At 33.3% G+C, this 12794-nt stretch overlaps 1 protein-coding gene across 2 annotated transcripts in view; it reads left to right on the forward strand.

Annotated features, from left to right (window-relative positions):
* The window catches only part of GEN1 (GEN1 Holliday junction 5' flap endonuclease), a 33922-nt gene extending 21757 nt beyond the window's left edge, over nucleotides 1-12165 (forward strand). For both annotated transcript variants that reach the window (XM_025454608.3, XM_025454609.3), the window contains 7 exons: nucleotides 1927-2077; nucleotides 2391-2427; nucleotides 2707-2787; nucleotides 3827-3957; nucleotides 5633-5694; nucleotides 7100-7246; nucleotides 7782-12165. In XM_025454608.3, the coding sequence (XP_025310393.1) occupies nucleotides 1927-2077; nucleotides 2391-2427; nucleotides 2707-2787; nucleotides 3827-3957; nucleotides 5633-5694; nucleotides 7100-7246; nucleotides 7782-9100 (1928 nt within the window). In that variant the 3' untranslated portion in view covers nucleotides 9101-12165. The remainder of the gene's footprint in view (nucleotides 1-1926; nucleotides 2078-2390; nucleotides 2428-2706; nucleotides 2788-3826; nucleotides 3958-5632; nucleotides 5695-7099; nucleotides 7247-7781) is intronic.
* Nucleotides 12166-12794: the final 629 nt, after the last annotated feature.

The following is a 12794-nucleotide window of genomic DNA, read 5'->3' on the forward strand; positions in this document are numbered from 1 at the left end:
ATGATATCTCCAGAACATTAGTGTCTGACACCCACATCGTCATCCTATTCTTTTTTTTTTTTTCAGGCTCTGAGCAGCCTTTCTTTCTTTATTTATGATAGTCACAGAGAGAGAGAGAGAGAGAGAGGCAGAGACACAGGCAGAGGGAGAAGCAGGCTCCATGCACCGGGAGCCCGACGTGGGATTCGATCCCGGGTCTCCAGGATCGCGCCCTGGGCCAAAGGCAGGCGCCAAACCACTGCGCCACCCAGGGATCCCGTCATCCTATTCTTATACTTGTTACATACCTATCTTCCTCAGTAGATTGAAAATCCTCGTGTCAGGGGTTGTGTTACATATGCATAGTTGGCATTCAGTAATTGTTAATTGAATGAAATAATGTGATATACATGATAAATATAGGATAAGTGTAGTTTCAAACTATAATACCAAATTACATAGATTTTAAAATTATGGTTTCAATATAGAAATCCATTTAAACAAAAAAAATATATCATTCTGCTAAACCTTAGGGAAAAATTGAACTGAAATCATTTGTTTTTATTGCATAAGGATAGTGACTTAAAACTAATTTCTAATATGTGTTCATTATTACTGAAAATAACTTGGCTTCTCTTCATTAGCCTTGGTAAAAGAAAAATGTCATTAATAAATATACTGGATCAGAAACACCATTCACTCCCAGGAGAGAGTAGGAGATCTCATTAGTTCATCTTTTAGAAGAAGTTCTTGGGGCTCCTGGGTGGCTTAGTTATTTAAGCATCTGCCTTTAGCTCAGGTCATGATCCTGGGTCCTGGGTTTGAGTCTGGCACCCTGCTCAGCGAGGAGTCTGCCTCTCCCTCTCCCTCTACCCTCCCTCTCCAGGTCATGTTCTCTCTCTCTCTCTCTCCCAAAGAAATAAATACGTAAACTCTTTAATAATAATAAAAGTAGGGATGCCTGGGTGGTTCAGCAGTTAAGCATATGCGTTCTGCTCAGGGCGTGATGGAGACCCAGGATCGAGTCCCACTTCGGGCTCCCTGCATGGAGCCTGCCTCTTCCTCTGCCTGTGTCTCTGCCTCTGTGTGTGTGTGTGTGTGTGTGTGTGTGTGTGTGTGTGTCTCATGAATAAATAAAGTCTTTTAAAAATAAATAAATACAAGTAAAAAAAGAAAAGAAATTATTTGTCTTTGTGTTCGTAAACATTATTAAATTATAGATGAAATCATGGACAAAATAAATGTTTTTATAAGATGCTTTATAAAATTCAATTCTGTCGTTTTTTGACTTTATAAATGACAGTTTTAGTTCCTATCAATTATGTGTGCGCTTCTGTGTTCTAAAAACAATGTTAAAAGTGGTTATGCTTTCCTTCAAAAGGGAACTAGGGCCCCACACCTGTGCCATAGTCATAATTCGTTCATGTTCCAAGCACAGTTTAAAAATAGCTGTGCAGGTAACTGAGGGCTAGACACTAGCAGAGGTAATTAACTGTTATATTCTTTTAATATTCTCATTCAGGAAACCATTTCATGAATTATTCTGTTGTTAGGTAAATAATCTTTTTTTTTTAATGCTAGTAATTATATCCTTCTTTTCTTGTGTATAGCTACCAAATCACAAAGTTTTCTATAGTTGATTATCAAATGATAATTTCTAGTTACAAATGAACAGTGTCAGATGGAAGAATAATCTATAGAAACAACAACAAAAAGCAGTGTCATATAAGAGGAGCTTATAGGTAGCTTAGGATCTACATTGTCTTAAGAATTATTATAGTGTGCATCACTTTATTCAATCTAAATGTAATGGAACCTTTCTATATGCTAAGGACTCTGCAAGGCAGTATTCATTGTTAAAAATTTGGATAAGGATAAAAAAGCAAAATATATATGTAGAAGGTAAGTTTAAAAGCAGTAAAAATCCTACTTTGTGTTTGCATAAAGGTTCACCTAAGGATCATGTACGTAATGGATGCAAACTATGTAAAACTAATCGATACTGTGAACCACATGATTACGAATACTGTTGTCCTTGTGACTGGCACCGTACCCAGCATGAGAGACAATTGATTGCGGTAGAGAATAACATTAAGAAGTAAGTTCTTTTTTTTTAACTCCTTTTTTTCCTGTTGTGATAAATATATACACCTCTACTTGAATTATTTCTACATAACCTTCCCTCATGTCTAGATTAGTAACATTTCACAAAATCCTTTTTTTGATTTGGTACAAATATTAGGCTATCTCAGAAGATAGTGATGTAATAGTTATTCAAAGAGAAGCTTGATGACTGGGATATTATCCAAGGACATTTTTCATTAAATGAGCAGAGATTGGATGAAATGAATTTAGAGTCTGTCAAAAAATTGCCTGATTGTATTAACAACATGTATGTAATTTATTTTCAGAAAAGCATGCAGTTGCGAGGGATTCCCATTCTATGAGGTAATAACTAACATTCAGATGAGCGTTTTATTTCAGAAGTTTGATTTGACAAAGGCAATATATTGGATGAATAAACAAAATTCAGCAATTGTCTGCTATTTATAGGGCATGTACAGAATAAAACTACACAAAATTTGAAAATAAAGAGATTGAAAAGATTACATCACGTAAATATTTACCAGAGTGATGTTGCAAAGTTAACAGAAGCAAAATAGACTTTAAAAGAAAAATCATTAAAAAGTTTGAAATCTGAATTCCTATTTTATTTTCTCTTGCTAGGTTACTCAAGAATTCCTTTTAAACAAGGATAAATTGGTGAAGGTAATCAGGTACCAAAGACCTGATTTATTATTGTTTCAGGTACTGGAAAATAAAAACTTTCTTTATGCTATGTAGCTGGAAAATAAGAAGGGATAATCACTTTGGTCTGAGAGGAGATTTGAAAGAGGTTTGACTGCACATGTAGTTCTCAGCATTTATTTCTAATCTTCATTCCTTTGCCACTAGAAACCTTTGCAGACCACAAGGCAAACCATAATTATGCTATTATTTAGAAGACACCTTATATACCATGTACAGATACATTGTATTCAGGAAGATACTGAGGTTGGGGCCTAATACCCAGAGAATGTGAGGCTCCAGTATGTTTTTATAAAAGGTAATACAGTTTGCAAAGGTAATGGGATTTTTTTTTCTTTTTTAGTAAACACATGAGGTTACATTAGTTTCAGGTGTTCAACATAGTGATTTGACAAGTTTATACATTATGCCATGTTCTCCAAAGGGCATTGAATCAGTGACCTAACTTTAAATTTGGACAGTCTGTCACTTACTATGTGACCTTGTATATGTATTATCCTCAAAAGAGAAATAATATTACTTTTTTATGAAGTCATTATGAAGATTAAATGAGATATTTAACCTAAATATATAAATTAGGGGTTATAATAACCCCTTGTATAGTGGTTAGGGAAACAGAGTGGTTCAATAAACTATAAGTATTTGTTGCTTATCCCTACCAACAACAGTAATACTAATGGCAACAAACATTGACTGACCATTAAAATTTAATATCATAAATAACATATTACATGTAACCTCAATCTTTATAATCTCTGAGTCGGGTTATATTTTATGATGGAAATCCTGAGGCTAAAAGAGATTAAGTAATTTGCTCAACATCTCGGAAATATGATACTGGGGTTCAAACTGACAACCCTCACACTTAATTCTCATGCAATTTTGCCTCCTTAGGAGGCTCATTGTTCTTTCTGGGAATATTCTCATTGATACTATTTTAACTAATGTTAATTTTGTAAGAAAAAAATTGTATCACCTAACAGGGCTGTTTGTCTGCAAGAGATAACAAAATCTTGTTTTATTTGTTTTATATTTACAGAGATTTACTCTTGAAAAAATGGAATGGCCCGATCACTATGCATGTGAGAAATTGTTAGTACTTTTGACCCACTATGACATGATAGAAAGAAAGCTCGGTAGAAGGAATTCAAATCAACTACAGCCAATTCGGTAATATAAAGAGTTGTATGAAGAGGTGTTTCCACTTGAGTATCTTATGATCTAAAATAATCTTCTTAGTAGTAGGATATATAGCTCTTTGTTACATAAAAATGGAGTAAAGGTCTAGTAGGAAATATTAAAAGTTTATTCAGGATTTACAATCAAGATAACATAGTTCATGCCTTCACACACTTTTTGCTTCAAACAGGTAGTTAATAATCTTTTAACAGATTATTAAAAGAAATAAATATAAAATGATAGAGCCAAGCTTAACCATTGAACTATTTCAATGAACCAGAAAGGAAACAAAAATGAAAAGTGAATAGAGGGATAGAAACTGAGAATTGGTAAAACTCAGCAAATGGTATATGAATATTCATTGTGCTATTTTTGCAACTTTTCTAAAGGTTTAAAAATTTCCAACTAAAAGTTTGGTGGGGGGAAGTATCGAAGAAAAATGATAAACTACAAAAGAATGACAGTCTGATAGCATACATCTTTCATGACAGCAATAGAAGCCAGAAATTGATAGAATAACACTTCAAAGCTTGAGTAAAAATAATCCGTAAAGCCTTATTCACTGGTTGGTGAATAAATCACAGATCCCCACTAAAAGTACTACTAAAAAGATGTACCTTAGCAATAAGAAACATGAACCCAGAGAAATGATGTGGATAACAAAAAAGTGGTCAATCAATATAGAGAAATCAATAAAATGTATTTAGCTATTTTAATAAACTAACTGGAAAAAATATGTATATAAATAACTGTATAATGCTTGATGATTTATATACAATGATGATAATGAACTAAAACTTCCAAAGCATAAATATAAAACAATTACAGGTAACCACTAAAACACCAGAAATACAATCTATCTTTGAAACCAGTACATAAAGTAGGAAAGTAAACCTGTCAACCCAAAAAAATCACAGGAAGGAGGAAGAGGGAAGTAGCAAAGAAAAATTTGGGTAACAGAAGACATAAAATAAGGTGTATGAATGAATCCAGCAAAATCAGTAATCACAATAAATATAAGTGGCTTAAACTCCTCTATTAAAAGGCAATATATTGGATGAATAAACAAAATCCAGCAATTGTCTGCTATTTATAGGGCATGTACAGAATAAAACTACACAAAATTTGAAAATATTTACCAGAGTGATGTTGCAAAGTTAACAGAAGCAAAATAGACTTTAAAAGAAAAATCATTATTATGGAAAAGAGGAACACTGAATAATAATGAAATCTACTGATAGGATATAACAATCATCAACTCTGTACCCCTAACAATGAAATTATCTTTTGAATAAACTAGTCAAAGGAATAACTATGCCATAATTCTTTGCGGTATTTTTTTTAATTGTATTTATTTTTTTGAGCTAGCACAAGCAAGGTAGAGGGGCAGAGGAAGAGAGGGAAGCAGGGGCAGGAAACCTAAGACAGGGCTCCATCCCAGGACCCTGAGATCATGACCTGAGCTGAAGGCAAACACTTAACCAACTGAGCCATCCAGGTGCCTTCTTTACAGTATTTTTAGAATATTATAAAAATAGAGCAAAATCAATGGAAATTGAATTATTGAGTAATTGAATTATTGAAAAATTGAATGATTCATTCTACAAATTGAAAATTTCAAAATAACTTCTGCACTTGGATCTCATTAGAAGAATTTGTGTTTCAGAATTGTTAAATCTCGGATCAGAAATGGAATTCATTGCTTTGAAATAGAATGGGAGAAGCCTGGTATGTATTCACTTTAAACAAAATTTGTAACATTTAACCATATATGTTTAGATATCATATACATACGTAAAATATACATACGTATATATATGTATACACACAGAAACACATATATAAATGCATACATAAATGAAAGAGACATAGCACATGCACTGAGGATTGATTTCGTAGTTTTCCTGTACTACTTAAATTAAGTTTTAACTAACAGTAAGCATTAAATTTAGTTACTTTAAGTAATTTTATCTTAATATCTTAAGTTTACATTTCTATTATAATTAATGTTTTAGAATATAGTATGGAAGTAGTTTTAATCAATATTTCTGGAAAAAATGCCGCTGCAAACAGTCTAGTCATTGGATTTCATTGTGTGGTTGTATCTAAAGAAATCAAGGTTGCTGCATGGCACCTGAGGTACTCTTCTTCTCCTTTCTTTGTTTAGTTTTCATGAGCATTTATAGTTGTCAAATTACTCTTATTTTGCTACAGACAAAAATGTAGTGAATTCTGAATTAGTTCTCAGTCTGAAGGCAAGGAAACCACAGATCATTTAAAAAGGAAAGTAATCCCAAATTTATTTCTATTACTTTGAAATCAGATTGTGTGATTATATGTGAATGAGTAAGGCAGTTAATTTGTCAATGAACGTTTAAGTTATAGGTAATTTTGAAGAATGAAATTACAAAGAATTTGATAAACCATTCTAAGCAATACTAGGGAAATGGAAAGCTGAAGAATTTTGAGGACTATTTAGGAACAGTTCCACCAACTGTAGTATGTTTTAAGAGAAGAAAATCCTATTAACCCAGTTTAGCAGTACTCTCTGTCCAGAACTGAGCATTGTCCTTTGTGGATGCTGTTTCTTAAGGGAGAAAATGTACCCCTAACCAGTTTAACTAAGAAACAATGTAAGTTCACCTGTTTCCATAGTTCGTACTTTAAATTCATCAACTAATATTTTCAGTATAGTGCGGCTTCTCATGCAATTTTTCCCTCCTGTAGGATAAACAAAAGGATCTAGTCTATTTATATATATCATATTGTAAATTTACTTGCAAGCATTCTCCTTTTCATTTAGTAGCTGCTGTGTGCCCAGTAAGCCTGGATGTATCTTTTCAATTCTGTTCTTTTCAGGAGCCACCACTAAAGAAAGTTAATGTTGGAGTTTTAGAAAACTGTCTATTCCTATTCTTTATCTGGAATTTTAACACTCTACTAAATTAAAAGCAACTAATCTTATCTAAGCAAAGTTTTCCATCCTATAGACCTTTAGAGCAAGAGAATTTAAAGTTCTCATTTTGAAAGGAATCTTTTTCCAGGTCTTGCAAGGCAGAAGAAAATCATTTCTGCACTAGTATCAACAGATGATTAAAACTGATACTTAATTTTTAAATTTTTAATCTTTTAGAACATTATGCTATAGAAGATCAACATGGAGAATTGGTTCTACAAACAATAGAAGAAAAATCATTGTTTGAAGCGGCTTATCCTGAGATTGTTGCTGTTTATCAAAAACAAAACTTAGAACTGAAAGGGAAAGGGAAGAAACAAAAATGTGAGTATTGCATTTCATAGCTATTTATGAACACACACAAATGTTATAGAAGAGTTACCTATTCTATTTGAATCTATCTTGTCTAAATTTTGCTGGAAGTTCTGTAAAATTAAGAGTTAGAATTTTACTCTTACTTCTTTGTCTTGATACACTTCTTTTAAAGCCATAGGTAAACCATTCTGCTCTTGTCTGCTAACTTAAGTGTTAATAGTAATTGTACTATTACTTGTTGAGCAACTAGTATGTATAACAGCTTTTGGATTTTAAACAGATTTTCCTTATTTTCTAGAACTTGATGAGGAAAACAAATTCAATTATAACATTGTCTCCAAAAGAAAATATTTTATAATATTAACAATTATGTTGCTGTGATTATTTATAACACAGTTATAAATAGTTTCCAGGAATGCACTGAGACAAAAAAGACAAAAATAAAAATTGCTAATATAGAAGATTTCTGATCTAAACTCGTTATTTGTTTACTCAAGGAAAATAAAATAGATTTTAATAGTATTGTATTTATTTTTATTTTTAGGCATGAAAATTAAGTCTAAAGAAAACAGACAGCCAGAATCAGATAATATGATGAGTTTCCAGTCACAGATGAATTTAAACCCCACATGTGAAGTCTTTTCTAAGCAGAATTCCAAGTTAAGTTTGGAAATTACCCCTGATGGTGCATTACCCCAGAAATCTATTTCTGCCTCATTGAATAGCTTGATGTTACCTGAAGATACTCCCTGTTTGAATACACAAGAGCACTTAATGTCTTCTCCAAGACCTTTGGCTATGCAGCAAGTTCTAGCTGTCAGTAAGTCTCTAATTCCAGAATCTTGTCAACCTGGTACCTCATCCCATAACATGTCAGCAATTGCTGATCTACACTTAAGCACCATTGACTGGGAAGGTACTTCTTTTAGTAATTCTCCAGCTATTCCAAGTAACACTTCTTCTCTCGGTTTAAAGTCAGATCTTGAAATAGCCATCCCTGAAAATTTTAAAAATATCCCAGCACAATTAACATGTGAATCAGAATGGTACGCCACAAACATTAATAAAGTGTTGGGTCAGGATCTTCAGAAGACTACTGCTGAAGAGCATCTACTTTCTGGCATTACTTATTTACATCTTCAGGATTTGCCTTTAAAGGAACGAATACGTATAAAATCATCATATCCGCAGGATAATGCGCAACCAAATGTTGACCTGAAAACTTTGTCCCTACTTACCATAAATGAATCTTGTATTGCTAAGAGTGATTCTGATTGTCCATCACATCTTGCAAAGAATCTTCTAGGAATTCATTTCCAAAATGAATCTAGAAAATCTAAAGTTCTAAAAGGAGATCAGCTATTTCAAGAAAACTATAAAATGAATACTTCTGTATCTTCTACTGCCAGTAACCCAATAGTAAAGACCTCCGGTGTTAGAGTTGGACCACCAAATACTGCTTTACATCATAGTAAAAAAGTTGATTTGCAAACCACTCAGAAAAGTGTAATGAAGAGCGTTTGCCTTGACAGACATTCTTCTAATGAAGAAAGTGTCCCAGTGTTTGAGAAAGCTAAAAACACAACTCAGAAAATGAAACATAGTTCTCAGAAGCATAACTCAGCCCAATTCAAGAAAGATGATGCCAACAAGTTGAATAACCCTAAAATATATATTAAAGAAACTGAACAGTGCATCCAGGCTTATAAAGCAGCTGGAAATGAAGAATGCTGTTTCCCAGATGCAGCTAAAGGTTCTCTGAGTTCTCTACAGTGTCATAAGGATAAAGGTGACTCTGCTGCTTCTGTGGATAGTCCTCTTCCTTTATATCAACGATTAAAACTAAGGTTCCAAAACTCTTGAAGTGAAATTAAAAATATTTTAATATAACTTACTATTTTAGTGCCATCAGCACTAGCAGAAGCAGAGGCAAAGTCTCTACATTTGGCATAAAGATGGAATGTGGTTCTGTATATCATGAGACACTTTTTCCATTTTAATTAAAATTGAAATAAAAAATGTTGCCTAAAACTTTGGTTCTAAAAGATGATCCTTGCAGTAAAAACTGAAGATAATGTATACTTTTAGAACATACTTTTGTCATTTTTATATCTTTATTGATTTTTCCTTAAAGTTTTAAGATGTTAGCACGGTCCTAGAGTAAATGCTTCATTCATTTGCTTTTATTCATTTTTTCCACAAACCTCTAAAGTTTTCATTTATATTTCAGCCTGTTCTGATGAAGATAACTCTTTGTAATTGCCTATACTCTCTCAATGTCTTCTAACGTGCCTTTCCTCAGAGTTTTATTTTCTCTCAATATGAAGATACAGTTAGTGTGTTCTTCCATTGTTGGTAACCTTATTCTCTTTGTGAGGGGCAAAAATGGAAAAGGAGGAAGATGCTCAATATAATTAGTGAAAATGATGGTTGTAATGGCTGAAAAAACTGAGGAAAGTTAACTTCTTACCTAACCCCAGGAGTTCATAGTTATGCCAAATGGAGAAATATGCAAATAGAATGTATAATGAGAAAAGACTTAGAAATTTGCTCAGGATCACACAACTGATTAATAATGGTGTGGGAGCCAGATTTCTCACCTAATCTATTGATATATATATATATATTACTTTTTCCTTTCCTTTTTTTAAAAGTGGTTTTGTACAATATTCACTTCAGTAACTCTAAATATTAAATTGTACATTAATTTATTTAACAAATCAGGAAGTCTAGAGGTAACTGAATTGGAAAGTATAAAGTAAAACCGTTGCTATTTGCAGATGACAGGGTCTTTATATACAAAATTCTAACAAGCTCACTGAAAACTACAAGAACTAACTAATGAGTTCAGCAAGGTTGCAGGATACAAGATCAATATACAAACATCAATTATATTTCTATACATCAGTAGGGAATAATATTAAATGAAATTAAGAAAATTCTGTTCAGGGACGCCTGGGTGGCTCAGTGGTTGAGCGTCTGCCTTTGGCTCAGGGTGTGATCCTGGAGTTACAGGATTGAGTCTTACATTGGGCTCCCTGCGAGGAAACTGCTTCTCCCTCTGCCTATGTCTCTGCCTGCTCTCTGTCTCTCATGAATAAATAAAATCTTTAAAAAAAAAAAAATTCTGTTCCCAGTAGCATCAAAAAGGATAAAATACTTTGGAATGAATTTAACAAAAGAAATGCAGAATATACACTGAAAACTACAAAATACTGTTGAAAGAAAGAAAACCTAGATTAAAGGGAACATAGTTCCCAGAAGCATAACTCAGCCCAGATTAAAGGGAAAGACATCCCATGTTCATGCATCAGACAACTTGATATTAAGATATTTTCCAAACTAGTTTATAGAATAAAGGCCATCCCTACTAATTTCTCTACTAATTTCAGCAGATTTCTTTGCACAAATAGGCTGATTCTAAAAATCCATGTGGAAATTTAAGGGGCACAGAAAGACAAAAAAATCTTAAAAGAAATGGGAAGACTTGACTCTCCTGATTCTGACTTCAAAACTTACCTCAAGGTTTCAGTGATAAGTGTGTTGTAGTGACATCAAGGTAGATAGATATACAGATCAGTGAAATAGAATTGAGGATCCAGATACATGCCCTAACGTTTATGTTCAATTGATTTTCAACCAGAGTACCAACACAACTCAATGGGGAAACAGTATTCTTTCAGCAAATTCTACTGGCACTACTGGATATCCATAAGCAAAAGGATGGATTTTAAGCACTGACTCCTACTATATGCAAAGTTAACTCAAAATGGATCAGACCTGGTTACAAACTATACAACTCATAGAAGAAAACACAAACACAAACATCTTTTTGACTTTGGGTTAAGGGATAATTTCTTAGATGTGACACTGAAAGCCTAGATGACAAAAGCAAATACATTGTACTTCATCAAAACCAACAACTTTTGTGTTTCAGAGGATACCATCAAAATGAAGAGACAACCCATAAAAGAGTAGAAAATATTTTTAAATCATGAATGTGATAAAGGACTTATGACTAGAGACACATGTCTAAAAAGCTCTTACAACCCAATAAAAAAGATAAAAAGTGAATAAAACATCTGAGTAAGCATTTCTCCAAAGAAGATGTACAAATGGCCAATAAACACATAAAAAGACTCAAATTCGTTATTTATCAGAAAAATACAAATCAAAACCACAATGAGATACCACTTTACACCAGGCAGAATCATAAAAACAAGTGTTGGTGAGGATGTGGAGAAAGTGGAACCCTCATAACCTACTGGTAGAAATGTAAAATAGGAAAAAGTGATTTTGGAAAAAGGTGATTCTTCAAATGGTTAAACATTGTTACCATATGATCCAGCAGATCCAATCCCAAAAATATACCCAAGAGAAATGAAGGCATATGTCTACACAAAAACTTTTATGCAAATATTCATAGCATAATTCATAATAGCCCAAAATTGGAAACAAGCCAAATGTCCATCAACAGATGAATAAACAAAACGGGGCATATCAATACAATGGAATATTGGCATTAAAAAGAAAAGGAAGTACTGATACCTGTTACAATATGATGAACCTTGAAAGCATGCTAAGTGAGAGGCCGCTTGGAAAGGCGGCATATATGATTCAATTTATGTAAAAAGTTCCAAATAAATAAATCTGTATAGAAGCAGAAAGTAGACTCATGGTTACCAAGGACTGTGAGAGTTGGGGTGGAGGATAGGAGGTTGAGAAGGAAGAAGGGAAAATGATTGTTAATGGGACAGTTTTGGGGGGGGAAAGTGAGTGGATAAGGAAAATGTTCTAAAGTTGATTTTGATGATGGTTGCAAAATGCCGATTTACTAAAACCATTGAATTGTGCAATTTAAATCAACAAATTCTGTGGTATGTGAATTATATCACAATAAAGCTGTTCTAAAGACATTTTTTCAAGAATTTTACCTGTCTAAATTCTTTAATATCAAATAAATAAATAAATAAATAAATAAATTCTTTAATATCTAAAATGTTTATGCTCTAACCTCTCCCACATATGCACTGCCATCATTATTTTATTTTAAATTTTTTTAAAGATTTTATTTATTTATCCATGAGAGACAGAGAGAGGCAGAGACATAGGCAGAGGGAGAAGCAGGCTCCACTCAGGGAGCCTGAAGTGGGACTTGATCCCGGGACTCTGAGATCACGCCCTAAGCCAAAGGCAGACACTCAACCGCTGAGCCACCCAGACATCCCTGCCATCGTTATTTTATAGATTAGAAAACAAGTCCTGAGTAGTGAAGAGATTTTCCCAAGATCGAATATGAAATTTGGTTTACTAACCTAGTACTTATGACACTAATCCATGTTTAAAAATTTGATTCAGATTTGGAATACTTTTGAGTTTTTGTGCTTTTTCTGAAGTTATATTTTTATTTGTTTTTTTTAATAATAAATTTATTTTTATTGGTGTTCAATTTGCCAACATACAGAATAACACCCAGTGCTCATCCCGTCAAGTGCCCCCCTCAGTGCCCGTCACCCATTCACCCCCAGCCCCCCGCCCTCGTCCCCTTCCACCACCC

Source organism: Canis lupus, chromosome 17, assembly GCF_003254725.2.
Source record: "Canis lupus dingo isolate Sandy chromosome 17, ASM325472v2, whole genome shotgun sequence".
Lineage (NCBI taxonomy): Eukaryota > Metazoa > Chordata > Mammalia > Carnivora > Canidae > Canis > Canis lupus.